Source organism: Arachis ipaensis, chromosome B3 (assembly GCF_059453495.1).
Source record: "Arachis ipaensis isolate K30076 ecotype BB chromosome B3, ASM5945349v1, whole genome shotgun sequence".
NCBI lineage: Eukaryota > Viridiplantae > Streptophyta > Magnoliopsida > Fabales > Fabaceae > Arachis > Arachis ipaensis.
The window spans coordinates 29,322,959-29,350,012 of NC_142438.1; the positions used below are offsets into that span (position 1 = coordinate 29,322,959).

The 27,054-nt window shown below is 37.1% G+C and overlaps 2 protein-coding genes and 1 pseudogene across 3 annotated transcripts; 2 read left to right on the forward strand and 1 right to left on the reverse strand.

Annotated features, from left to right (window-relative positions):
- Window positions 1-505: 505 nt before the first annotated feature.
- LOC107630092 (dolichol kinase EVAN) lies at window positions 506-7,500 on the forward strand. Of its 2 annotated transcripts, XR_015907618.1 has the most exons (19): window positions 518-640; window positions 752-917; window positions 1,330-1,558; window positions 2,113-2,879; window positions 3,066-3,391; window positions 3,496-3,608; window positions 3,691-3,885; window positions 4,028-4,132; window positions 4,453-4,523; window positions 4,606-4,686; window positions 4,754-4,968; window positions 5,097-5,286; window positions 5,479-5,544; window positions 5,748-5,820; window positions 6,046-6,134; window positions 6,240-6,354; window positions 6,504-6,555; window positions 6,641-6,741; window positions 6,916-7,500. XR_015907618.1 is itself a non-coding variant. In XM_021118568.2 (18 exons), the coding sequence occupies exons 1-18, from the start codon at window positions 612-614 to the stop codon at window positions 7,027-7,029; spliced, it is 3,024 nt and encodes a 1,007-aa protein (XP_020974227.1). In that variant the 5' UTR covers window positions 506-611; the 3' UTR covers window positions 7,030-7,500. The 2 variants fall into 2 exon arrangements, 1 of the variants encoding a protein (XP_020974227.1); XM_021118568.2 differs by lacking the exon at window positions 5,748-5,820 and having other exon boundaries at window positions 506-640.
- A 2,196-nt stretch (window positions 7,501-9,696) lies between these two features.
- On the reverse strand, window positions 9,697-13,571 carry LOC148570155 (uncharacterized; annotated as a pseudogene).
- Window positions 13,572-23,888: 10,317 nt separating this feature from the next.
- LOC107634324 (uncharacterized) lies at window positions 23,889-25,402 on the forward strand. Its single transcript, XM_088509459.1, has 2 exons — window positions 23,889-24,152; window positions 24,412-25,402. Exons 1-2 carry the CDS (start codon window positions 23,927-23,929, stop codon window positions 25,194-25,196), a joined length of 1,011 nt encoding a protein of 336 aa, XP_088365585.1. The 5' UTR covers window positions 23,889-23,926; the 3' UTR covers window positions 25,197-25,402.
- The last annotated feature ends 1,652 nt before the right edge of the window (window positions 25,403-27,054 follow it).

A 27,054-nucleotide genomic window follows, 5' to 3' on the forward strand; every position in this document is an offset into this window, starting at 1 on the left:
AATATTTGGCTAGAACGTAACAACAGGATCTTCAACAATATAGAAACAGGTGTTGAGATCATACAAAGAAAGACGTTTTTGAACTACAAAGAATGGACTGGTACTGATCCCCTTAGTTGTTGATGGCAATGCCGGAGATGACAGAGATTTTTTATGTTCTAGTTTGGTTTTGTTTTGTTATGACTATTTCTTAGATGCTCCACGTTATTGTGTTGAGCTTTCTTTATTTAAAAAAAAAATATTTTTAGCCAATGAGTTATAACTCAAATGTATATCCGTATCAACTAAGTCAATACAAAAAAATTATATTTAATTTTTTTGTTGGATTTAATAGATCCAAATAAACATAAGAGATCGATATATCCAAATTTTAAAAGATTAAAAATTTAAATATATTTTTAAAATTTTAAAAATTTAAATATCCACTAATTAAAAAACCAGAACTTATTTATCTTTTTTTTTCATATTTTTTTTTATGTAATACTGATTTTACCAGTTAACCAATAATTTACCAATTAAACAAATAAACCAATGGATTCGATCACCGGTTCGGTTATGTCTCTTCCGTTTCCTCTGCACTTTTCTGATCTTCCGATTCCACCAAATCGCCAATGTCTCACCAGGGCGAATCATCCGACTCGTGAGTCAACTCGTACTCACTTCTTTTTCTTTTATTAATGTTTTCGTTTCATGGTTATGTTTGCCCCAAAAATTCAAATAAAAATCGTTTTCTTTTTCTTTCTTTTCGCAGGAAATCGGGGAAGAAGGACTTCTCCACCGCGATTCTCGAACGCAAGAAGTTGCCGAACAGATTGGTCGTCGATGAAGCCGTCGACGATGATAATTCCGTCGTGGCCATGCACCCACAGACAATGGAAAAACTCCAACTTTTCAGCGGCGATACTATTCTCATCAAGGTAACTTCTTTGAACCTTTTCGGTGGTTTGCAATCTAGTTCCCAAACATGGGTTTCGTTTATTTTGTGAGGAAATTGTGGTCTGTTTTAAGGGTTTAGCTAAAACATACTAATGTTTTTGGGATCAAAAGGAGAAAAGAAAACTTGGTAGTGTCTTTGGACTTGGGTGATGACCTATTTTAATCTTCTTTGTGTGTTTGTCTTTAATCAATTTTCAAGTTCTCTGCTTGTGTATATTATGTTGAAACTTATTATTTTGAATTGAATTGAAGTTTAAAACTAACTTTTATTGTTTTTGGACTTGTTTGGTGAGCATTTTGGTGTTCTGTGCTGGGTTATTTGGTCATTGTGCTGTGTTATTATGTGATGTCTTCATGGGGCTTGTCGTTTGTGATGCTTGTTTTGTGGTGCAGGGAAAGAAACGGAAGGACACTATTTGCATTGCACTTGCTGATGACAATTGCGAGGAGCCCAAAATCAGGATGAACAAGGTTGTGAGATCCAATTTGAGGGTTCGTCTTGGTGATGTTGTGTCTGTGCATCAGTGCCATGATGTTAAGTATGGGAAACGAGTCCACATTCTGCCTATTGACGATACTGTCGAAGGTGTCACTGGAAATCTGTTTGATGCTTACTTGAAACGTGAGTTTCTAGCCTACTTTGCTCTCATGTTGCAGAGATTAGCATAGTTTCGGTTGTTATGACTTATGACTGCTTCAGTAGCAAATTCTGATTTGTTCTGGGACTTCCCTCCATAGGATAGATTACCTTTTGATTATGGTTTTATTTTTTTGAAGTGCTTTATTGCTGAACTTTAAAATTGGGTCCTTGCTTCATGAGTTGATGATATTCATAATAAGCCTTGGACTATATGATATTATGAAGCTTTTCTTTTCTCTTTTGTCCTGATTATAGTGAGTTGACTTGTTATCTTTCTTTGTTGGAACTCCTTTTGTTGTAGCTGGCTGGACCTTATGCTGTCTATTTTATGAATGCATATTTCTATTGACTACCTTTTGTAGATTGTGATATTTTACCACATTGATCTATTTGTAGAATCGCCTTTCCACCTGATTCTATGCATTTCAAGCTGGAATTTTACATATCTGGGGAATATTTTTTATTTTAGTTTTGTGGAAGTCTTATGTGATGGAAATGTATACTAACATACTAATTATTTGTTGTATAACTTGCAGCTTATTTCTTGGAGGCTTATCGCCCTGTCAGAAAAGGAGATTTATTCCTTGTCCAAGGAGGGATGAGAAGTGTAGAGTTCAAGGTCATTGAAACTGATCCTGGGGAGTATTGTGTGGTTGCTCCAGACACTGAAATTTTCTGTGAAGGTGAACCCGTGAAACGGGAGGATGAAGAAAGGCTGGATGAAGTTGGACACGATGATGTGGGTGGTGTTAGGAAGCAAATGGCACAGATCCGTGAGCTTGTAGAGCTTCCACTGAGACATCCTCAGCTTTTTAAGTCGATTGGTGTTAAGCCACCCAAGGGAATTTTGCTCTATGGACCCCCTGGCTCTGGTAAGACACTAATAGCAAGAGCTGTTGCTAATGAAACCGGAGCTTTCTTCTTTTGTATTAATGGTCCAGAGATTATGTCCAAATTGGCCGGAGAGAGTGAAAGCAATCTCAGGAAAGCATTTGAAGAAGCAGAAAAGAATGCTCCATCCATCATATTTATTGATGAGATTGATTCGATTGCACCCAAGCGGGAGAAGACAAATGGTGAAGTTGAAAGGAGGATTGTTTCACAACTTTTGACTCTTATGGACGGATTGAAGTCTCATGCACATGTTATTGTTATTGGTGCAACAAATCATCCAAATAGCATTGACCCAGCATTAAGAAGGTTTGGTAGATTTGATAGAGAAATTGACATTGGTGTTCCTGATGAAGTCGGTCGACTTGAAGTCCTTCGCATACATACCAAGAACATGAAGCTTTCTGATGAGGTAAATAGAGAGCATTTGTAACTTATATTGGTGTTTAAAGTTGTTTTCCATGTGGTTACATTTTTGTATGGATCTGAATTTTGCAATCTGTTAAGTGTTTGTATATTCACTTCTATCTTTTTTCCAGTTTAGTCGTCGACATCCTTAAATATTTTGTGGTCAACTATTCTGATTCTTTTACTGTAGGTTGATTTGGAGAGAATATCAAAAGATACTCATGGGTATGTTGGTGCCGACCTTGCTGCTCTTTGCACTGAAGCTGCTCATACTGAGAGAGTGGTTAAAGACAAAGTCTTGGTGTTCAATTTTACTGATGTGGGAAAACTTCCCTCTCCTGTTCTTAACGGCGAGAGAGCCGTTGTGCTATTCTTCATCGCTCATATACTCTTCTCTCTCCCTTTCTCTCTCTTACTCTCCCATGGTGTCCCACTTTCTTTCCTTGCCCTTGCAGCCTCCTTCATTGAGATCAGCTACGACGCTGCCGCTTCTTCCTCTTCCCTCTTCTGCACCAGGTATCTACCTGTTTCTATTCAATTTCTCTATTTCATCCAAATTCTAGCGATTCTCCGTTGTTTTTTTTTTCTCCTTCCACCAAATTCTCGTGAATTCATTTCAGACGCGGTGCTTCTTCCGGAATCCTCCTCGGCGCCGTGACTCTCCCTGCTCTTCTACTCTCCAAGTTGACGCAATTATCAAGAGGATTCTCATCGGCACAAGTTAATCTTCAAGGTTCTATACTTTCGCAATTTCAATTCTGTTGATTTTACAATTAACGTATGGTGAATTTTTATGTATTTTTGCATGTATGTAGAGATTCACTATATGACATTGCAATACTGGGCAACATCTGCCACCAGCTTCGTGGTGCTCGTGTTCCTCAGTTTTGTTCTGTCGCACCGCACTCCTCTTTCGCGTAAGGATTGGGGTTTAGGGTTTGGCTTGTGCTTCTTGTTTTTGCAAGCTTCGCTGTGCTTTCTGGCACTTGCTTCCACCTCCTCCCAAAGTGGTGAGTTGTGTATGCCCCCTTCTTTTTTTAATATTTCATGAGCAACTGCTCATACTTAGGCTTCGTCATTGTTGTATAAAGAAGAGAAACATTGTGATTTTTTCTGTTTCAATTCAGTTATGGAAAATCGTCTTCTATGCAGGCTTGCAACTTGCATGCAAGCTGTCATGGGTCCTTGGTCATGGATTGGCAGCAGTGATGCTAATTCAGCATTTTCTTGGAACTTTTCCATCTTGTGCTTCCATTGGTATGTGTTGCAAAGTGAAATTTATGCTGGTGGTTTAGCCATCTGCTCTTCTAGCTGCATGGGATTTTCATTTTACTGTTAAAGTGGTCACTTTACTTTGAACATGAGTGCATCGTCTGTTTTACGAACTCCGATACATCTAGACCTTTTATAGCTATTGAAATCAAACACCATTGAATCATATAGGATCATTGCATGTTTGACTTTTTCGTTTGGTCAATAACAGTTCATTTCACAGCCTTATCTGAAATCTGGAAATTTTTCATTTATTTACTTTTTGGACTGGTTGTTTATCATTAAAGTTTCCCCTTTTTTTCCAGGGGAAGCACTTTTGGTGACAGCTGGTATTGTTCTCTATTTTGGTGACATGCTGTTGCTTACTGTTATGAGGGTTAGTGTTTCTTTACGCATTTATCTCATTTCTAGTAATATAAGATGGATATGGATTTAGTTGGTGATTACGTTTTGAACAGCTATGTGGACTACTGATGTCATCAGATTTGGTCACTGCAGAGTATGAAACTAGTCGAAGTGAGATAGGCATCATAATTCAGGTATGAGCTAACTCGTGTAACTGGTTAATGTAAGCTGGATCAGTAAGTTAGTTTTCTGTTCTGACAGGGAGTGCTGCTTGGCCTTCTGCTATATCCAATACCTTTCAAATATATTCTTCGTGTATGGGAATGGTCCACAAATACAGCTTCTGCTGAGTCAAGAAGATACAGTGAGATTAGAAGATCGGTTATTTTTTTTTCTCTCTTTGTATTGGTCATGGTTGGGATTGTACCATTATGGATGCAGTTTGTGCATGAATTTCATCTGCATCCTATTCTCTGGTATGATATCGTATTCAATATGATTTCTTTTGTTAGTTGCCATTGTATATATCACTGCATCATTATATCATTACTATTCCCTGTTTTGTATGATTAATAAACTCTCTCTTTTGAACATTTATTTGCAGGGTCCTATCCTTTGTTTTATCAGATCCATTCAAAAGACTATCACTGTGTATCTATTGGGTTTGTGTAATATGTCTCTCTGTGTTATATGTCTATGACATCTCTAAGAACAGTAGAGTTGAGAGAATTCTTCTGCGGAAATACTACCATCTATTGGCTGTCTTGATGTTTGTACCTGCTCTTATCTTACAGGTGATTTGGGACATAATTTATTATTTACAAAAGTCCACTGCATTATTTCCTACTTTGAGTGAAGGAGTGGCAATGCCAAATTTATTCTAATAATATATTCTTCTTACACCCACACTGTGTGACCATTACTAGGTTAGGCAGTAATATATATTCCAACAAAATATAAATTTCTCACTGTTTCATTGCTTTCAGCCAGAGTTTCTTGATCTGGGTTTTGGTGCAGCTCTGGCAGTTTTCTTGACGTTAGAAATTATTCGAGTAAGCATCCCTTGTTGCATACTTAGCACTTGTTACTTTATACTTTGAATTGGCATGTTTCTTTGATCATAGTTTCTTATAAAGTGTCCACAGAAATCTGGTTCTAAACCCAAAGTAGCATAGATTTGCACTAATGTGATGAAATTGAAATCAACCAACCATTTTGGGTGTATCTGTATGTGGCTGAGGGTTGAGTTGGGCAGGCTGTAGGTCCTGTGAGGAATATGTGCAATAATCCATTATCCATGTATTGTTATCGATCAACCTGGAAAGAATGTAAGGGGAAATTTGGATATTTGTTCATGTTGAATTTTGGAATTTTGAAACGCTTTGATATTCACAAGTTTTTTCTTTTTGCTCTTTCATTTAACTGAAGTGTTACATTGAAAATCACCACCAACAAATATGATCTAGTTTTCTAAAGCAATTCAAAGCAGGCTGATTGGTTTTACAACTTTTGTTTCTCGTTAATTGCTCTGACATTGATATTGTTTGACCCAGATATGGAGAATCTGGCCTTTGGGACAACCAATTCATCAGTTTATGAATGCATTCACTGATCACCGGGATTCTGATTTTCTAATTCTCAGGTACTTCACACTTTCTTTCTTGTTTAAATCAAATTTAAGAGCATATATTTATGATGAACATTAGTTCCATCTCGTTCCCTTTCATGATGAACTTTCTTTTCTCAGCCACTTCTCACTTTTACTTGGATGTGCACTTCCTATTTGGTTGTCTTCCGGTTACAATGATCGACCCCTTGCTCCTTTTGCGGGAATATTGAGTCTAGGAATTGGAGATACAATGGTAATATTTTCGTTTCTGAAATATATGATATTTGGCCTACATGGTTATTGATTGTGTTTTATGAAGGATAAATAAATTGTGCTTTATCATCATCATCATCATCTTCATCTTCATCTTCATCTTCATCTTCTTCTTCTTCCATAATACAGGCATCATTAATTGGGCACAAGTATGGTGTTCTAAGGTGGAGTAAAACTGGCAGTAAGTATTCTTTTTTCTCAATGATCTTTAACTTCTGTTTGCGTTATATGATTTGATATGAATAGCAGCTTTTTCTACTTGTCAGAGAAAACAATTGAAGGTACTGCAGCTGGTATAACGTCTGTTCTAGCTTCTTGCTGGTTACTCCTTCTATTGTTAGCTTCAAGTGGACACATTTTCACCCAGGTACTATTCTCTCTCTTCCTCTCTCTGATCGCTTTCCATTGAGATAAAAACAAGAATTTTTCATTTACTTTTGAGAAAATAAACGAGGAAAGCTAATCGGAGAGGCCTGCAATTATATATATTCTCTGGATTTCTGGCTTTCCCTTTGACGATTTGTTACTGACCATTTTGCAGAATTGGTTCTCGCTGCTTCTATCTGTGACTGTTAGTGGTTTGTTGGAGGCATACACAGCACAACTTGACAATGCATTCATACCACTATTTTTCTATAGCCTTCTATGCTTGTAGATGCTGCAGCTTCTTCCTTACAAAAAATACAAGTTTATATTGGATGAGCGTATTCAGCAGAAGTCTTGATGATTTTTCAGCATATGCTTGCTTTGGCATATTCTTTTTGTAGATAACTGTTAACCAAATGCTGACAGCAGTGAGCCAGTGACAATAATTATTTGAGAGTTAGGGATGGTATACATAGCCAACATAGGATTGTTGTATGTCTTCACAGAAATGATAGTCATAGGAATAGTGTTTAGCATGCTATTTATAGGAGTCACAATTTTTCATTTTTGATAGCCACGATGAAGAGAGTGGAAAACAGTTGAATATCAAATGAGCTTTCATTTTTTCATTCTTTCAATTTTCTCACGGGCATGGCACAGGTTAGGCGAGAGGGAGAGGGAGAGGGAGAGGGAGAGGGAGAGGGAGAGAAATGTGTGTACTTGTTGAGAATTTGGGTAATAAAACTGAAAATTGCTATCACATATCCTCATGTTTTCTGATCCCTAACGTTATTTATAATATGATTCTTTTTATTTATTTATTTTATATCTCCTTCAAGTGTAATATTAATATATTTCATTTTGAAGCGTATGCAAATACAATTTTTCCTTTTTAGGTGATGAGGCACATATAATTTTAGTAGCACAAATTGCAATTATGTTACCTTCAGCATTTCTAAAAATAGTAATACATGAATGAGGTATAAGATAGCATATTAGCATTGTATAAATAGTAAATATCTTTCGCATTCTGCCGCACGTAACTAAGTGAATTCCATTCAATGAAACATTATTCAATTTAAGTCATTCTTGTATGGGCGGGGTTCTATCAAATTTGGACTATTTCATTGTTTCATAAGATGCATTATATTTCGAATTCTGATTAAGCAATCACATACGTATATAGATATTGATCATCACTACTCACTTTTCAAATTCCATAGAATGTAAATGTCCAATAACAAGGCTTTATCTAATTTACATTTAAAGGAAAATACAAACTGCAAATAAATATATGGATTTTGTCTAAAATTCAATGTACTTGATGCAAAAATGCAAAAACTATAGTAAATTAGCATCATTAGTTTTGAGGAGATTTTACCAGTTCAAAGCTTGCATAAACTGAAATAACAAGACCATGTTGGCTTGGCTCTTGCCCTAAATTAACGGGGGCAACAACCTACATGATAAGAATTTAGTGGAGTTGGAGACTTGGAGTGTTGGCTACTATTTGCCTAATGATACACGTGCCTAGTATTTCCATACGTACGTAATGTATATATCATTCATAAATGTGCCACTTATCAAGGTAAAAATAGTGGTTCATAAATGCCGTTTTAAACATGAAATTCAATTTTAACCCGGTAAAATAACGATTTCAAACATCGTTTTAACCAACTAAAAAATGCCGTTTTATATGGAAATAACGACGGTTTGAACTGTCGTTTGAACCAAGAAAAAAATATTATTTTATCTAAAAATAACAGTAGTTTGAATTTCCGTTTTAACATGTTAAAAACTGCAATTTTAACAATGGAAATTGTGACGGTTTTTTAAAAACTGCCGTAATAATCAAATAACGCTTAGAATTACGGCGGTTTTCTTTAGTCACCATTTAAAGTAATAATGATAGTTCAAACTGCCGTAATAACCCCAAAAAATTGCCGTAATTATCAAAATTTTTTTATAGTGAGATATTTATCATATGCATTGTATGAATTGCTTGGGTGTGCTTGAATTGTTATGTTATTTGGGTGAATTTCTTGTTATTTGTTTTATGCAGGAATTGCTGTATTTTTGTTTGAATGATTTGCTTGTGTGTTACCTTATGATTATATTTAAAGACGATGCAGACTGAAACCTTGTTTCAAGAAACATAATAATTTGAAAAAAATATTTAATCGGGTAGAGTAAATTCAACGAACTTAGGGAATTAATAAAAACAAATATTCTTGAGACACAATTTGATTATTTGCATTCTATTATTTACTTTTACAACATTCATATTCTTTATCGAGAATGAGTGGCTTTGTTCTCACACCAAATTTCCAAACTCTTTCAAAGATACAAGCATGAAGGCTCGTTGTGAAGCTACAGATAAATAGAAGAGTCTATTTGTGAGTAAAGTTATTTTGTAGAGTTTATTTTCCTTCGATTTTATTATTTAGAGTATTGATATTTTTTTTATATAAAAAAAGCAGGTACTGTTATTGAATTTGTATTAACTAACTATACTGTATTAATAATAATTATGTGAATTTAAATTTATTTGAATATAATTTTATCAGATGAATATTTTTTATTGATTTTGGCTAATGATTTTACACAAATGAAATTGAAACAAAAAAGTATTGCCTTTTTCTTAAAATTGTAAACAAAGTTAATATCATAAAGGCTCATATATTAAATAGTTAATACTAGGAACGTTTTACGTGATGGGTCCGGTTGGGTTCACGGGCCCGGTCGATCGATTCGGTCTGTCCGATCCAATTTTGAGTCAATTTTTTTGAAATTAGTGTCAAAATTCTTGTTTTAAAGAGCTCTATCCTATTTTAATATAAGATTTTTATTTCTATTTTTTCTTATTAAAATTTAATTTATTGACTAATTACTTACTAATTTAGCAGGGTTTACATCCTACCCACCTAATTAAGAATTTTGTCCTCAAAATTCAGATTCAATTACCTGAAAAGAAGTGTGGGTAGTCCTTCCACATATCTGACTCAAGCTTCCAAGTATGCTCTTCAATACCAGCCCGACTCCAAGCTACCTTCACCAATGATACTTCTTTCCTGCGTAAACGCTTGATACTGGTGTCATCAATCCTAATTGGGGCTATTGGGAGCGTCAGATCTTCCCTTACTTGAGCCGATTCTGGTTCCAGGACACGACTTGGATCAGGAGTATATTTACGAAGCTGCAACACGTGAAACACGTCGTGTAGGTTCGAAAGATGCGGTGGTAAAGCGATCCTATAAGCCACTGGTCCAATTCTCTTCAGGATCTCAAACGGTCCAATGTAACGGGAATTCAGTTTCTTAGTCTTAATGGCTCTTCCCACTCCGGTGGTTGGAGTAACTTTCAGAAAGACATGTTCTCCTTCCTCAAATTCTAAAGGCTTTCGCCTTTGATCAGCATAGCTCTTCTGATGACTTTGAGCTATAAGCATTCGGTTACGAATCTTCTTTATCTGTTCCGTGGTCTCAGCTATCATCTCAGGCCCTAGCAAGCTTCTTTCTCCCGCTTCATACCAGCATAGCGGAGATTGACATTTCCTACCATACAGAGCCTCATACGGAGCCATTTTGATACTCGCATGGTAGCTGTTGTTATAAGCAAACTCCACTAGGGTCATATACCGATTCCAGCTCGCCGACTGGTCCAAAACATAAGCTCTAAGCATATCCTCCAAAGTCTGAATTGTTCTTTCTGTCTGACCATATGTTTGAGGGTGATATGCAGTGCTTAGACTCAATTGAGTGCCAAATGCTCGCTGAAAGGCTCCCCAGAACCTTGATGTGAATCGAGGATCCCTGTCAGATATAATGGTGGAAGGCATGCCGTGCAACCTTACAACCTGTTTAATATACATCCGAGCTAACTCCTCCATCGTGCAAATTATCCGAATGGGAAGGAAGTGAGCCGACTTGGTCAGTCGATCCACAATCACCCAGATAGCATCATAACCAGTCCGAGTTCTAGGTAAGCCCAACACGAAGTCCATTGCAATACTCTCTCACTTTCATTGTGGAATATCCAAAGGCTGAAGGGTTCCTGATGGTCTCTGGTACTCAATCTTAACTTTCTGGCAAGTTAAACACTTGGAAACGTGCAACGCCACATCATTTTTCATTCCTGGCCACCAGAACATCGTCTTCATATCTTGATACATCTTGGTACTTCCCGGATGGATTGAGAATCCGCTCTTATGATCTTCCTTCAAGATGCTTTGTCTCAAATCTCCAACATCTGGCACAATAATCCAGTCCTAGAACCTCCATAAACAATCCTTGTCTTCTGACACTCTGCACCATTTGCCTTGTTCAATCGCCGGCAAAACCTTATACAATTCTTTGTCATTCTGTTAACCTTTAGGAGTTCAGCTTTGAAATCACTAGAAATCTGTAGTTGACTTAAGCACAGAGTCTCAAACTCTTCTCTAACCCTCAGTTTCAAACCTTGGAATGCTCTTAATAACTCTTCCTCTCGTAGCATCATCCAAGCAGCACATAGAGACTTCTGGCTCAAGGCATCCGCCACAATATTCGCCTTCCCAGGATGGTAGTTCAACTCGAAGTCATAGTCTTTCAGAAGCTCCATCCACCGCCTCTGACGCATATTCAACTCTTTCTGCTCAAAGAGGTACTTCAAACTCTTGTGATATGAGAAAACTTAAAATTTAACACTGTAGAGATAACGTCTCCAGATCTTTAGAGCAAACACAACAACAGCAAGTTCTAAGTCGTGAGTCGGATAGTTCATTTCATGTGGCCTTAACTGCCGTGAGGCGTATGCCACAACCTTACGGTGCTGCATCAGCATGTACCCCAGACCCTTCAGTGATGCATCGCAATACACTTCAAATGGTTCACTCGGCTCAGGCAACACCAACACGGGTGCAGTAGTCAATCTCTGCTTCAATGCTAGAAAACTCTCCTCATACTCAAGAGTCCAAACAAAAGGTACATCCTTCCTAGTCAGCTTGGTTAAAGGTAAGGCGAGCTGTGAAAACCCCTTAATGAATCTCCGATAATAACCTACCAAACCTAGGAAACTTCTGATCTCTATCACTGAAGTTGGTCGCTCCCAATTCATCACTGCTTCTACCTTAGCAGGATCTACTGCTATCCCTGCTTGCTCATCACATGGCCAAGAAACTTCACCTCATTCTTCCAGAATTCGCACTTAGATAGCTTAGCATACAACTTCCTATCTTTTAAGATTTGCAGCACAGTCCGTAAGTGATCCGCATACTCATCTTCTGTCTTGGAGTAAATAAGAATGTCATCGATGAATACGACAACAAACTTATCCAGATACGGATGGAAAATTCTATTCATGTAATCCATGAATATTGCCGGAGTATTAGTCAATCCGAAAGACATTACTGTGTACTCATAATGACCATAACACGTCCTGAAAGCAGTTTTGGGAATATCCTCATCTCTAACCCTTATCTGGTGGCATTCGGATTGCAAATCAATCTTAGAAAACACACCGGCTCCTTGTAACTGGTCCATTAGGTCGTCAATTCTTAGCAACGGATATTTATTCTTTACAGTAACCTTATTCAGCTGCCGATAATCGACACACAGGCGCATACTCCCGTCTTTCTTCTTTACCAGTAACACTGGCGCTCCCCACGGAGAAACACTCGGTCGAATAAAGTGTTTTCCCAATAAATCTTCTAGCTGTGTCTTAAGCTCGACCATTTCCAATGGTGACATCCTATAAGGAGCACTCGAGATCGGACCGGCTCCTAGCACCAACTCAATAGCAAACTCAACCTCTCGTTTATGTGGGAATTTATCAATATCATTTGGAAATACCTCAGGAAACTCACAAACAACCGGAATCTGCTCCAAGGTTTGATAATCACCCAAAACACCTGCCGTTAGCAGCATAATACCCTGGCATTCAATCCCAGAACAATTCACTATCATAGAATTCAAATAATAGCTATTCGCCACAACCGGCCCGTCCGTATCCTCCGGCATAAAGCACACTAATTTCTGATAACAGTCAAACAGAACATGGTTCTTAGATAACCAGTCCAACCCCAAAATGAGATCAAGACCAGTCATTGGCAGGCAAATCAGATCATGCACGAATTCACGTTGTTATACTCGAAACGAAACTTGTGGACATCCTAACCTAGTCACCATCACTTCGTGGGTAGCATTATACACCTTTAAATCATACCCCAGGACCACTATTTTCAACCCTAACTCATTAGCCTTCTCAAATGCAATGAATGAATGTGTAGCTCTCGAATCGAATAAGGCAATTAATATTCTACCAGCTATTTCATAGTTACCTCTGATCAAGGTCTTTGATCCCTCAGCGCCTACTGCAGAAGTAGTATACACTCTCCTTAGCTGCTGCACTCTACCAGTCTCATACTTCTTCTTCTTTAGGCAATTATTGGCCAATTGCCCGTGCTGTCTACTGAAATAGCATACTCCGGTTCTAAACCTGTATGGAACTCCTGGATGATACTTCCCATATCTCTGACAGCTCAAATCCTGCTGTGACTGCTTTTCAAACCTTCTTCCTTGATTAGCATTAGCATTCGGCCTTCTGAAGTTGCCCTGCTCCTGATTGTGTTGAGGGACAAGGTCGCTACGCTTGAATTGTCTGCCCCTTGGTGCAAAGTTTCTTCCTAAAGTCCTCTGGAAAGGCACCCTCAAACTTCCCTTCTCTGCTGCAGCCTTTCTCACACACTCTTCAGCCACCCTACTCTAGTTCATGAGTTCATAAAATACCCTAATCTCCATAGGTGCAACGAAGCTCAGAATATCGCTTCGAAGGCCTCCATCATACTTGATGCATTTCTATTCAGCAAAATCCTTAGGAGCTCCTTGACATATCTGGGAAAAGCGACACAATTCCTCAAATATGCTAGTATACTCAGTATCAGTCATCTGACCTTGTTTCAGCTGAAGTAGTTCAAGTTCCTTAGCATTTCTAACTGAAATGGGAAAGTATTTCTTGTAGAACTCTGTTCGGAACAATTTTCAAGAAATCATGATACCATCTGGCTGCAGGATTCGCCGTGTTCCCTGCCACCAGTGCTGGGCCTCGCCTTGTAGTTGATAAGTTCCAAACTCAATCCACTGCTCTTCAGGAATCTGTTGAGCCTGTAGTGCTCGCTTTATAGCCTGAATCCAGTTGTCCGCATCGGTGGGGTTTGAGGTTCCTCTGAAGGTCGGAGGATGAACCTTCGGGAAAGAAAAAAGCGTCATAAGGCCCTCATCGCCATTATTGCCATTATTCCCATTGTTCATTTGGTTTCCCAGAGCTTCGGCTGTTGCCTGCATAGCCGCATCCATGTTTTCCAGGCAGCCATAAATTCTACAGAGTTAGGATTATTCCCTGTCGCTTCACGAATATCATTTCCTATTCTGCCTCTACCTTGCCCGCAACCGCGTCCGCGAGTTGACATCTGGTCCCTATATACATCAAACAAGTGATATCAAGTTGATCAATCTCAATATCGCAAGTCTAGTGCTTTAAGTTCCAAATGCATGCTCACGAATGTTTATGCCATATATATCAGTTAGATATCCTAATAGCACATAGACACATACACAGAGAATGCACAGAAGCATAGTCAGTCCATTCCTCAGACTCTATAGGAACGAACTGCTCTGATACCATAATGTAACACCTTACCACACAAAGCTTTACTCTTAAGCCGTAAACCAGAGGTGATGTGGTATTACGACCTCTAAAATAAAATATATACATAATAGTATTGGAAAGAGAGTAATATACGAGGAGTCTTGGAAAACAGGTAAAATAAAATCGCAAAATAAAAAGCGCAACGCTCAGAAAACGAGATTACTTGCGTGCTAAGAAACATGAAGATCATAGGTATAATAACTAAACAAAAGAGAGAATAGATAGTCAAGGATACATAATAACTAGCTCCTAACTCAGCCTGCGAAGCCAAAGCTGGCCGGAGAATATTTACATACATATATACGTACCCCAAATTACCCAAAATAGAAAGATAAAACCTTAACTCTCCTTAAACCTCTAAGAGGGACAAAATAAACAAGTTACTTGGAGAGAAAGCTAAGTACATATATATATATATATATATATATATATATATATATATATATATATATATATATATAAACTAAATAACAAGAAAACCCAGAAACCACTCCGCTTCAACAGTCCAGACGCCTAGCAAGGTGCCTCTCAACCTGCATCTGAAAATAACAACATAGTATGGGTTGAGAACCGGAGGTTCTCAGCATGCTAAAGGTGCCACGCATATAATATATAAGGTCTTGGGAATGCCAAAGGCAATCCTAGAACGCCACACTCAGATTATAAAACTTAAGTTACTAAACAGAAACCACAAAGGGGTAGGTGTTCTAAGGAATTCCAAACTCAACTTAAACCTAACTTCAACACTAAACCTGTCCACCTTTCCTCCGCTCCTCCATCACCAATGATTTAGCAAAGACAAACAAACAGACAAGTTCAAGCACAAGTAGAAGGCAAGTAGTGCAAGTAGAAAATATAACAATTAGAAGAATATATTCAGTTAGGCATTTCCAAATAATGCATAGCAAACAAACAAACATAATGCACATGATGTATGCTTGTCCTATGGCTGATGAGGCTCATTTGTCGGTTATCAAGCCAACCCGACATGTCCGAAACCCTTGGATTGTCCTTCGTCGCGCATCCCCATGAGTCTACGCATAGCTTTTCTCATTTCATTCATACATTCATATATAATTTACTCAATTGGGGATATTCATTCTCGAGAATTTATATGTGCCCGGTCACCCTTACGACGTAGGGTCAACAGAGTATCGAATTTCAACCTGGAACACGTGGTGGCAAGCTACGATTCTATACCCAGGGAACTCGTATCTTAGATAATATTAAATTCATAGCCACATAAGTACTTATAATCATTCATATTCATTTCATAATTATTCATCATAGCCATGTCATCATAACTTCTTTCAGCCTTCACATCATTCTCTTATAATTCATCATGTTTACCCATTTTCTTCATCCCCAAGTTATCTCAATTTCCTAGCTTCAACTAACTATTAGGCTTAATGTTATACTTTATAACTAAAAGAATGAGAATAGAGGTTTAAAAGTCTAAAACTTGATTCAAAAACACAAAATCCAGTTTTGCAAAAAACGGAGGCCACGCGTACGTGTGGGCATGCGGAAACCCTTGCTTGCATGCGCAAGCCCCTGCTCGCGTACGCGAGAATTCCAACCCGAAAGGGTTAGTCGCGTTGCAAGCGACTGGTCGCGTATGCAAATGTCGGGTCACGCGTACGCGTGGGCCACGCGTATGTGTGAACGTACGTTTTTCCAAAAATTTGCGTAAGTCTGAAAGCTGCAGAATCCCAACCTTTTAAATCCCAACTTCCGACGCGCATAACTTTTCTGTTTTAAATAATTTTACCTCCGTTCTTTGAACGGTGTAAACTTCACGAACCCAATTTTCATATAAAATTAGTTTGAAACAATTTGGGATTAGGAAGCCGAGTTATGCCTCACCGAAGTTCGGCCGAAAACCAAAATTACACAAAACTTCAAAACCTCATTTTCATTAAAAATCACATCCAATTCATGACCAAACCTACAACCATCAACATAATGTGTTCTTCCTCAATACCACAACAACCACCATAATAAACCATACCTCAAATCAATAATAACATACATACACTTCCCCAATGCATTAACCAAAATTATAACTCACCAATTCTAGGCTCATGTGCTCATGTACTCAAGCTATTAGTTATCAATTCATCAAATCACCAACTAGTCAACAAGCACCAAACCAAAACATACTTCTTATCAAGGACACTAAGCAATAAATTTACACATACGTTCCAACCTATCCTATGGTCACCTAGCCTAAGTTTTCACAGAACATTACATATTAAATACGCGAAACCTAAACCATACCTTTGCCGATTTCCACATATTAAGCAAGGCAACCCACTAGGCAAAAAAGTGCAAGGTTTCAATCACCAAAATTCAACTCTAACACCCACCAAGCTCTCAAAACAAGCTTTCAATGATTCCAAGGTCTCAATATCATGCATTCATACACCTAACACATATATATACATACATATACCCAACAACTCAATATCCAACATAATCAAAACAAGAAATAGCTAGGTTTAGAATTCTTACCGTGCCCACGGACTAAACAAACTAAATCCGTCAAGCTCCACAAGCTAAATTGAACCTAGAGTACCAAATTAAACAAAATTTCAACATGGGTTCTTACCAATTTTTGAAATTTAAGGGGTAGAGAAACTGGGATAAAATTAAAGCTTACCTATGAAATTGATCTGATAGAATCGTAGAGCTCGACGCGCTGGACGCATAGCCGCAAACGGTGTGGCAATTGGAGCTCGAATGAAGAAGTTATGGTGAATTGATGTTATGGTGAGGGTTTGGAAGCTCCCTCTTCCCTTGGCTATTCAGCGTTCTTCTTTGCTGAATGGGGAAAGAGATGAGCTTCAACTCATTTAAGTAATGGGTCCGGTTGGGCCCACGGTCTCGGTTTGGACCCGGTTCAATCGGTTCAGTCTGTCCGGCCCAATCTTGGGTCAAATGCTTCAAAATTAGTGTCAAAATTCTCGTTTTAAAGAGCTCTATCCTATTTTAATATAAGATTTTTATTTCTAATTTTTTTATTAAAATTTAATTTATTGACTAAGTACTTACTAATTTAGTGGAGTTTACATTGTCCCAACTCCTTACTGTCGTCACTGCTCCCGTCAAAAGTGTATGAGACTACCTCGCCAAGGCCCGAGTATGGCTGTGGCTCTAGCTGTAACTTCGAAATGGGTGGTATGGACTCTCTAGTCGCAACTCATTAAGAGAAACCTCTTGTAGTGAATCCAGTTTATAGAAAGGAGTAAGAAGTGGAAAGTAGAGTGGTTTGTCACGTAGAGATGCATATAAACACGAGTCTTATCATAGATGAGCATGCTCCTGTAGCCTGGGTTGTCCCAAGAGAACGGCACCAACAACTCAATGTACATCACTATTGACACCATCTGTAGGAACAGTAAAAGAAAAGGGTGAGAACCTACAATTTCTAGCAGGATAATAACGACAGGGATAAAAGGTCAACTCGTATAGCAGGCTAGGGTTTATCTCTACGTCGAGACAATAACGCACATACTAGTTTGACCTTAGGTCCATAGTTTTTATCTTTTTATGTCTAATGCTACAGTCTATCATAACAAGCAAATAGTAATAACAAGCAAGCATAAACAACTCACATAGCACAATCTCATATAATATATGACAATCAATATGATGATGTATGTCTTAAGCAGGCTATAAGCTCACGTGTTGATTAAATACGCGAAACTTGACATTACCTAGGATAAATTCCAGGTATAGCTTTCCATTACATCTGTTAGGCACATGTGTTGATTTGGATGAAACTATAAAAGTGGCCTGACAACCAGAAATCGTTGCAATGCTTGATGCTATAATATGCATATAATTGAAAAATAGTGTTCATTTAAATATCAGTGGACATCCCTACATTATATCAAAGAATTGCACAAACATGACAAAATGCTTGATCTTATACCATTAGTACCCATCTTCACCTTAATATTTTTGAAAAATACCTAATTAACCCTTTCTATTAGTGAATTACCATTTTACTCTCAATATTTTCAAACATGACCTTTATGTTCCTAAAGCTCCAAAATTATCTTATTACCTCTAAACTTAATTATCCAAATGACCATTTTACCTTTATAATTATACTCTTATCTCTAATTTTTATCTTAATGACCATGCTATCCTTGATCTTTATTGTAATTATTATTTTGTCCTTTAATCTTTATTATAATTACTGTTTTCTCTCTTAAGCTTTATTTAAATACTATTATATTTCAAACTTTATTATAATTATAATTTTATTCCAATTTTTTATGAAATTATATTTTTATCTTTAAACTTTAGTATTTATATTTTTACCCCTAACTTTTTATATTTTTATATTATTGCAAAAAATTTTTTTGTACTTTTATCCTCTTTTCCACTAATTTACTATAAGTCTCTACACTCTGCTCAGTTTTATTTTTTAGTAAAGGACAAATAGGTCTTTAATTTTTTAATTTTTGGACATTTTTTTGTCTTTTAGAATTTAAAATAGTTTTAATCCCCTGAATTTTACAAACGGTGGACGGATAGATCCTTCCGTCCATTTGCCTCTCGAAGAACAAACAGAGATTAATGAAGTGGCACCCACGTGTTCATTACAGAGCTTTGTGTCTGTTACGGTGCTGATATGGCATGTCCCCCCAAAAAATAAAGGATAAATAAGTCTTTGCACTACAAAACGACAGCATTTTGTGGCTTTACAGTTCTGCAATTTGAGAGAGGGTGAGCTAGAGAGAAATTAGGTGAGGGCCAAAGGGAGGGGAAGAAGAAGAAGGCAACAGGTGGTGATTCTGTGGTGGCCAGACATGTGATCATCACCAAAAGCGAAAAAAATGGCCAGCGATGATGTTGATGAAGAAAGTGGTTGGAGAGTGAGAGGGGTTGTTCTTTTTCTTCTGTTTTCATGAAGGAAAAGAAAGAGTGACAATGTGATCTAGAACGGGGAAAAAGGGAAAAGGAGAAAGGAGAAGGAAGTGGAGAAGGCCGCGGCGGTGGCGTGGACTGCTGGCGATGAAACAGTGAGAGGCAGCAATAATGTGGGACGATGAAAAGGAGGGGAAGAGAGTGGACCACGGCAGTTCGGTGTGGCAGTTTCAACAATGGAAGAGGAAGATGGTGGTTGTTGGGTTCTGAATGAAAACTATAGAGTGGTGGTGATGGTGAATTGGAGGTGATGGTGGTGAGAGGAGGGCGACACGCAAATCAGAGGGGAGGAGAGGGGAAGAAGAGAATTTGAAAATGAGTTTACGGTTTTGGGGTTTCTTCAAACGCGGGGGAGCTCGTCGGCGGTCGTGGCTGGAGGTTCATGAAGATGGAGATGGTGAAGGGAGGATGAAGCTGCATGAGATGAAGAGCAAGAAGGAATTCCGTCGTGTTTAGGGCTGCCTTTGAAATGACATTTTTTTATAGTCGGGGACTTAATTGTCCCGTTTTGAAAAGGTTCTATCCACATATGTATCTGTAAGACCAGGTCAGCATAATAGGGCCACGTCAGATTTTTTTGTTGGCTCCGACGGACCCATATGAATGGAAGGATTCTTTTGTCCAACTTTTGAAGAGGCCAAGAATTTAAAAGTATTTTTAAATTCTGAAAGACGAAAATGTCTGCAGAAAAAATGGTCAAGGACTTATTTATCCTTTACTCTTTATTTTTTTATCTTTCTTTTGAGAACATCTCTTCTAGCTTTTAAATTTGCCTAAATTGTATTTTGATCTCCTAGGTTTTGTTTTAGAGACTTTTAAATACTTTTCTTGATAGGTTTTAATCTTTCTCTCATATTTGTGCCTTAAAATCTATTTACTAAAATTTTATCTCAACACTTTAAATTTAACTAGCCTAGTTTAACATTTTCATATTTACATTTTAGCCTAAATACGTTAAACAAAATCCTAAAGTTTTCAAAAACTTTCAATCTCATTCATAATTCATTCCAATCATCAATTCAACATTCAAATATCATCAATTACACATTCAAACATTCAAATCCATTAATACACATCATCAATCAACTTAGGGTTTCAAGCAAACATATTTAAAAAAAGAAATACTCTAACTTAACCCTTACCTCATATCCAAGCTTGTATTACCTCCTAATGGTCCTTAGGTCACCCAAACATACCTAATTTCAATCAAAATAAACATTAGTCTCCAAGAGGCCATGATGGCCGAATTCACTATGAAAAAGAAAATTTTTATCTTTAGAGCTTGAAAAATTAAAACTCTTGCTTCTTTAGGAGTTTAAAAGATGATTCCTAAAACAAGAGAATTAAATGAATAACCTTATACTTCTATAGCCATATGACGAAACTTAAGAGAGAAAAGAGAGGAGAAATTCTCTCACCTTTTAAGTTTAAAATTTGTGATTTTCTACTCTTTGGGGACCAAGAACATGATTCCTAAACAAGAAAAGATAAAAAATTAAAATAGATCATCCATGGCAATTTTCTCATGGCCGAATTTATGTGAAGGAGAAAGGAGATGATTTTTTTTACTAACCTTGCTTAAATTGGTATGGACGAGAAGAAGATTACGACAGAAATTAATTAACACAGCCTAGAATCCTTCATAAAATCAAGCATGAATTTTAGATGAGCATACTTGGTTCTTTCTTTTCTCTCATATTTCTTACGAAAATAAGGAAGAAAATAAATTATAATAAATGAGAGAAACAGAAAAAGTCTATGAAAATAAAGATAAAAGAATAAGATTGTGGCTCAAAATATCTCTTAATTAAGAGATAATTATCAAGTGTGGTAATTATCTTACATAATTTTATTTTATCTGGTCAATTAGTTTTTTTTATTAGTGTCAATTACATTAATATGATAAATTATTTCAACTCTAAAATATCACTAAAATATTTTGGTATAGTTTACTAGAATAAAGAATATACTAGTAAAATTCTCTTACTAGTTAAATATTAATCCAATAATTATGTAGTCTAGAAAAGATCTTTAATTATTCACAAATTAAATATTATTTTTACAAATAATAATTTTAAATATTTTTATTTTTGATACACGATTTTTCTAGATTCTAATCATAGAAAATTCTAAAATACGAAATATTGGGTAGATACTCCAACATATGAAAAATTTATAAATTTAAAGTACTTCTCTTAAAGCACCCATTAATCTTAAATATAAATTATGGCAAAAATTGGATATAAGATTATGTTTGATCCTGACAACAGAATAAGATAAGACACTGAGAACAAAACACAAATGATAAAGACATAAAAATTAGTATTCTTGTGTTTTGTTTAGTAATAAACTAGAACAAATTATAAAAGTTTAATTTATTCTCATTTTTTATTAAAAAATTTAAAAAATATATATAATAAAAAATATAATTATAAAAAATTAATAAGAATAATAAAAGAAAAATAAAAAATAAGTTGCCTTTCTGTATTCTAATTGATAGGATAAATACAAAATATACTAATTCAATATTTTTAGAGACAGCATCTCTATTTATATCTCATCTATCAAATATAGTTTGTGCCCTGTCTCTATCTTAGTTTCTCATACCTATATAAACGAACATAGCCTAATATACTTGTTGGTAGTCACTAAAAAATGAATTTAAATCCTCTAAATTTTAGATTTTCACTTTAGAGGATAAGTAAATAGCCATTTCCAACTATAAAAGATTTAAATACCGACAAAATTAACCATGACTAATTTAAACAAGACTTATAACCATGAAAGATTAACTCCACTTGACAAATCTAACCAATCGTTAAATTTAAAATTAATTTCATTAAAAATTTTATAAAATTTCCAAAATGCCTTTTTCTTTCGTCTTCTCCATCCCAGTAATTTACCAAAACCAAATTCATTAGTCTCTCCCTTCACCACTCTCAATCTCCTTCCCTCCCACTCTCAGATCGTCGCTGCTAGGTTCTTCCTCGCTAGATCTACGCCTCGACAGCATCGTCATCGTGACTATTGGGCTCTTGCTACTACGAAACTGTGGCTACACAATGGGGAGATAAAGATGCAAGAGAATGACCTCTCAAACTCTCAAAAACAAAAGAGAAGCATGCAAGCGAAGAACGATTATGGGAGACAATAAAAGAATAGAGAGTAAAAACATGTAACACAAAATCTCAATGAGTCCTACACACTCATTTTAATCACTGTTCAATCTAACATAAATATTCGCCGGCACCACCATTGGATCCTGGGGATCGGAGACCCTTCAGCTATTGCAAGTACTACCACTTTATACAAGCATTATTCACCGCTTCAACACAAAAACCTTGCAGGAGGCACGTGGCTTCTTGGACCAAATCCCTTCCCCTCACGTGACACTTGCCACCATCATGATTTCTGCCTACGCCTGCCACCACATACTCCCTGGAGAGCTCGACCTCTTCCACAAGATATCCTCTAAGGATGTGGTTTCTTGGAACTCCATTATAAAGGGTTGTATATATTGGGGCAATTTTGTCACTGTACGAAAACTGTTCGACGAAATGCCACATCGAAATATCGTGACTTGGACCACCCTTATCATCGCGTCGTGACTATTGGATTCTCCATTTGTCTGCCGGCATGGAAAAAGTGGCGACGAGATGCGATGGAGGTGAGAAGGAGCAGTCGACAACAAGGCTGGCGGCCAGAAGTTGTCGGTGGCGCAGAGTAGAAGGAGCCCAATAGTCACGATGACGATGCTGCCGAGGAGTAGATCTGGCGAGGAAGAACCTAGCAGCGACGATCTGAGAGTGGGGAGGGAAGGAGATTGAGAGTGGTGAAGGGAGGGATTGATGAATTTGGTTTTGGTAAATTATTGGGATGGAGAAGACGAAAGAAAATGGCATTTTGAAAATTTTATAAAATTTTTAATGAAATTAATTTTAAATTTAATAATTGGTTAGATTTGTCAAGTGGAGTTAATCTTTTATGGTTATAAGTCTTGTTTAAATTAGTCATGGTTAATTTTGTTGGTGCTTAAATCTTTTATGGTCGGAAATGACTATTTACTCTTAGAGGATAAAGTGAAATCTTTCACCAATTTTTTCTCTCATGTATTCTCTTGGTCCCACCTATTAAATAAATAGTGATAGATCATACTTTACCTTCTAAAATTAAATTTAAAATTTAAAAAATCCAAATCCCTAAAAAATAAATTAAATTAAAGTTTGTAGACCCTTCCATTTATCTCCGCCTATTTTCATTATAAAGGCATCCGTTCACAGCATCTATGTACTTTGTACCCTTCCATGATATGAATACATTATTTGAATTCTTTCTTGCATAAGATAATGTTGTTTCTGCATGCAATCAGCGAAACCCATGTTCATACTTTTAACTTTGCTAACGTTGATTTGAAAACAAGTTTCCAGAAGCCACCTTTTGCAATAACCAAGCAACATGTATAGACATATTACTTCTATAAATAACAGGCGAAACATTGAATTGCTACATCAATTAGCTCTAATAATAATAACTCGACTTGATTTCTATACGAGAATTTAAGTATGGAAATTACCAAAAGTAGTTCTGTCATAATCATTTTGCTAGTGTTTGTTTCAAGTTTGGTGGAGACAAATGCATATTATTATATGAATTGTTACGGAGGAACCCGTTGCAGTGGAAAATACATAAGGTGCCCAGCAGAGTGCCCAAGCAGTGTATCGAATGATCCTAAGGCTAAGGTTTGTCAAATTGATTGCAACAAACCCACATGCAGAGCTGTTTGTAGACGTAAGTTATTTCCCTCCATTCACATTATTCTACCATTTTTGTAATTTTTAATCTTGGAATTTTTGGATTCAATTATATCAATTATTATAGGTGTACAACAAAATTAACTATTAATAATATATTAAAATACAAAAAAAAAGTTAATTAAATAATATATATTTATATATAAATATATAGTAGTTAATTTTGGTATTCAAAAAATATTTTTGTAAAACTAATTTAAAAAAAATATTTATCTAACTTTTTTAATTACTTCCAGATCGCAAACCAAACTGCAATGCACCTGGATCAGGATGCTATGATCCCCGCTTCATTGGGGGAGATGGCAGAGTGTTCTACTTTCATGGAAAGAGCAATCAGCACTTCAGTCTCGTCTCTGATTCCAACCTTCAAATCAATGGTCGCTTCATCGGACACAGGCCAGCCAACAGAGCCCGTGATTACACCTGGATCCAGGCTCTTGGAGTCCTCTTCAACTCCCAAACCTTGTCAGTCGAGGCCACCAAGACGGCCAAATGGAGCAACGAGGTTGACCATCTCAACCTCACCTACAACGGAGAATTTATAGATTTAAATGAAGTCACTCTTTCCACATGGTTCTCGCCATCAAAAGACATCAAAGTCGAGAGAGTAGCCAGCAAGAACAGCGTCATAGTAACAATAGAGAATGTTGCTGAGATTCTTGTCAATGTGGTGCCAATCACTAAGGAAGACGATAGAATTCACAACTATCAAGTTCCTAAGGACGATTGCTTTGCTCACTTGGAAGTTCAGTTCAGGTTCTTCAGCTTGTCCCCAAAAGTTGACGGTGTTCTTGGAAAGACTTACAGGCCAGATTTCGAGAACCCGGCGAAGCCAGGTGTCGCAATGCCGGTTGTTGGTGGGGAAGACAGTTACAAGACAACATCATTGCTTTCTCATGATTGTGCTTCTTGTTTGTTCACTCAAGAAAGTTCTGCTGAGAGAGATACCTCTGCTAAAATGATCGGCACACTTGATTGCACTAAATTTTCTTATGGATTGGGAATCGTTTGCAAGAAATGAGGGAACTATTATCATCAGAATATTACACTTTAAATTAATATCATTTGTCCAGAAAGAAAATTAAAAGGCAATGGTCTAGTAGGAGAATACTTGAAACCTTTGCAGGAAAAATAAGGACATATAGCCATATATTGCTACTTCCTTTTGTTGTATGCTTGTATGCTTTGTTTTTTAATAATTTGAAATTAAACATTATAATTATGTTATTCTTACATTTATGTGCTTCAATTGAGCCTGTGAAAACTAAGTAAAATTAAATTATTAAATTCTATAACATCGTTTCTCTACCGATTTCTTCCTAATTCTTAAGGCAAATTACAATTCTTGAGGTTTGGTAAAATTTACTATGGCTGCTTTCTATTTGCTATAATCATAACAATTTTCATTAGACATTCTTAAAAGGGGTAGATATTCATGCGAATGGGATTAAATCGTGTTTGGATATAGGTTTTTTTTTCTCTAACACACTTAAAAGAATTTATCAAGTTGTTTAAATTTGTGAGCATCCAAAGGTAATTGATAGCGAAGAAAAAGAGTAAAGGACAAATCCGTTCCTGACCTATTTTTTTGCGGACATTTTCGTCTCCGATGATTGAAAAATATTTTAATGTCCCTGACCCCTCAAAAAAGCAGACATATTTATCCATCCGTTAAAGTCGCTCCGTTTGCCCTGACAGAAAACGGTGACGTGGCTCCCGTGGGGCTGATTTGGCCGTTACGGGCTGCCACGTGGGATGAGCTTTTGAAAAGAGGACGTATTAGTCCCCGGAATCAAAACGTCGTCGTTTCTCCTCCACCCCCAATCTATGAAATCCTAGAATCCTAATCCTTCGAATGCAGTGTGAGGGTGAAGCGGGTGAAGGAAGAAAGGGAGCATTCCGACCCATGGCGGAGCTCGGCCACAAGTTCGACGGCCAGACCATCGAGTGGCTCCTCTGCCAGGTTGAGCCCTCAATCATCGCCGCCACCGGAACCGGAACCACTCCCGCCAGCTTCTCCTCCGTTTCCGTCTCCGTACGCGGCGGTGCTGGCTCTCTCTCTTCTCCTTCCTCAACCTCTGTAGCGTCTTCGCTCAACCACAAGCCCTTGCTCGCTCCCACTCCCTTCATACTCGGCAAGCGCATACGCACTGACGATGACGCTTCCGCCAAGGATGACGGCGTCTTTGTGGGTCTCGCTATGGGGTCCTTAGTGGGTCCCGGAGCTCCCGCAAGGCTCTGGGCCCTCCCGGCCAGGCTCGATTTCTGTCAAATTTAGTATACAGTGAGCCTGTATTTTGTGTTCGAAAAAGATGTGAACCAGGTTTTGAGTAGGTAGATGGGTCGTAGATCAATGGGATGATTTTTCACATTTCTTTGTTACATATGATTTAATTTTAGCAAGCTGCGTTCCTAGTTATCTTGGAGCTGTCTCATATATTAAACTCAATTATTCAACTCAGCATTATCATCTGTTTTTCTACCATGGAGCTTTATCTTCAATTTTTGAATATTTGCTTATGCTTGCATGTTTATGTATTATACTATTATCATACTAAGCATTGTGCAGAAATTGCTCTGATAATCTAATATATTCATGTCTAGAAATTTTGCATATGGGAATTATCTTAATTATCCTATTTTATGTTGAATTTGCAGGAGAAATTTGCATCAATGATTGCTGATGCAGGGTTCCAGAAAGTAGAGTATGAGAATCTAGTAGGGGGAGTGGTTGCCGTCCATTCAAGGGTCATAGTTGGCACTTGCAATTCACAATTTTGGTGAGAATGTGTATATAACTTTTTTTACTTATGATAAATTCTTTACCAAAAAGATAGAAACAGAATTGACGATTGCTGTTAGTAAATATATTTAAGAAC

Coding starts and splice junctions, on each gene's coding strand:
- LOC107634324 (XM_088509459.1), top strand. CDS start 23,927: ATGGAAATTACCAAAAGTAGTTCTGTCATAATCATTTTGCTAGTGTTT. Junction 24,153..24,411: donor ATGCAGAGCTGTTTGTAGAC/GTAAGTTATTTC, acceptor AATTACTTCCAG/ATCGCAAACCAAACTGCAAT.
- LOC107630092 (XM_021118568.2), top strand. CDS start 612: ATGTCTCACCAGGGCGAATCATCCGACTC. Junction 3,392..3,495: donor TCTTCCCTCTTCTGCACCAG/GTATCTACCTGT, acceptor AATTCATTTCAG/ACGCGGTGCTTCTTCCGGAA. Junction 4,687..4,753: donor AGATAGGCATCATAATTCAG/GTATGAGCTAAC, acceptor CTGTTCTGACAG/GGAGTGCTGCTTGGCCTTCT.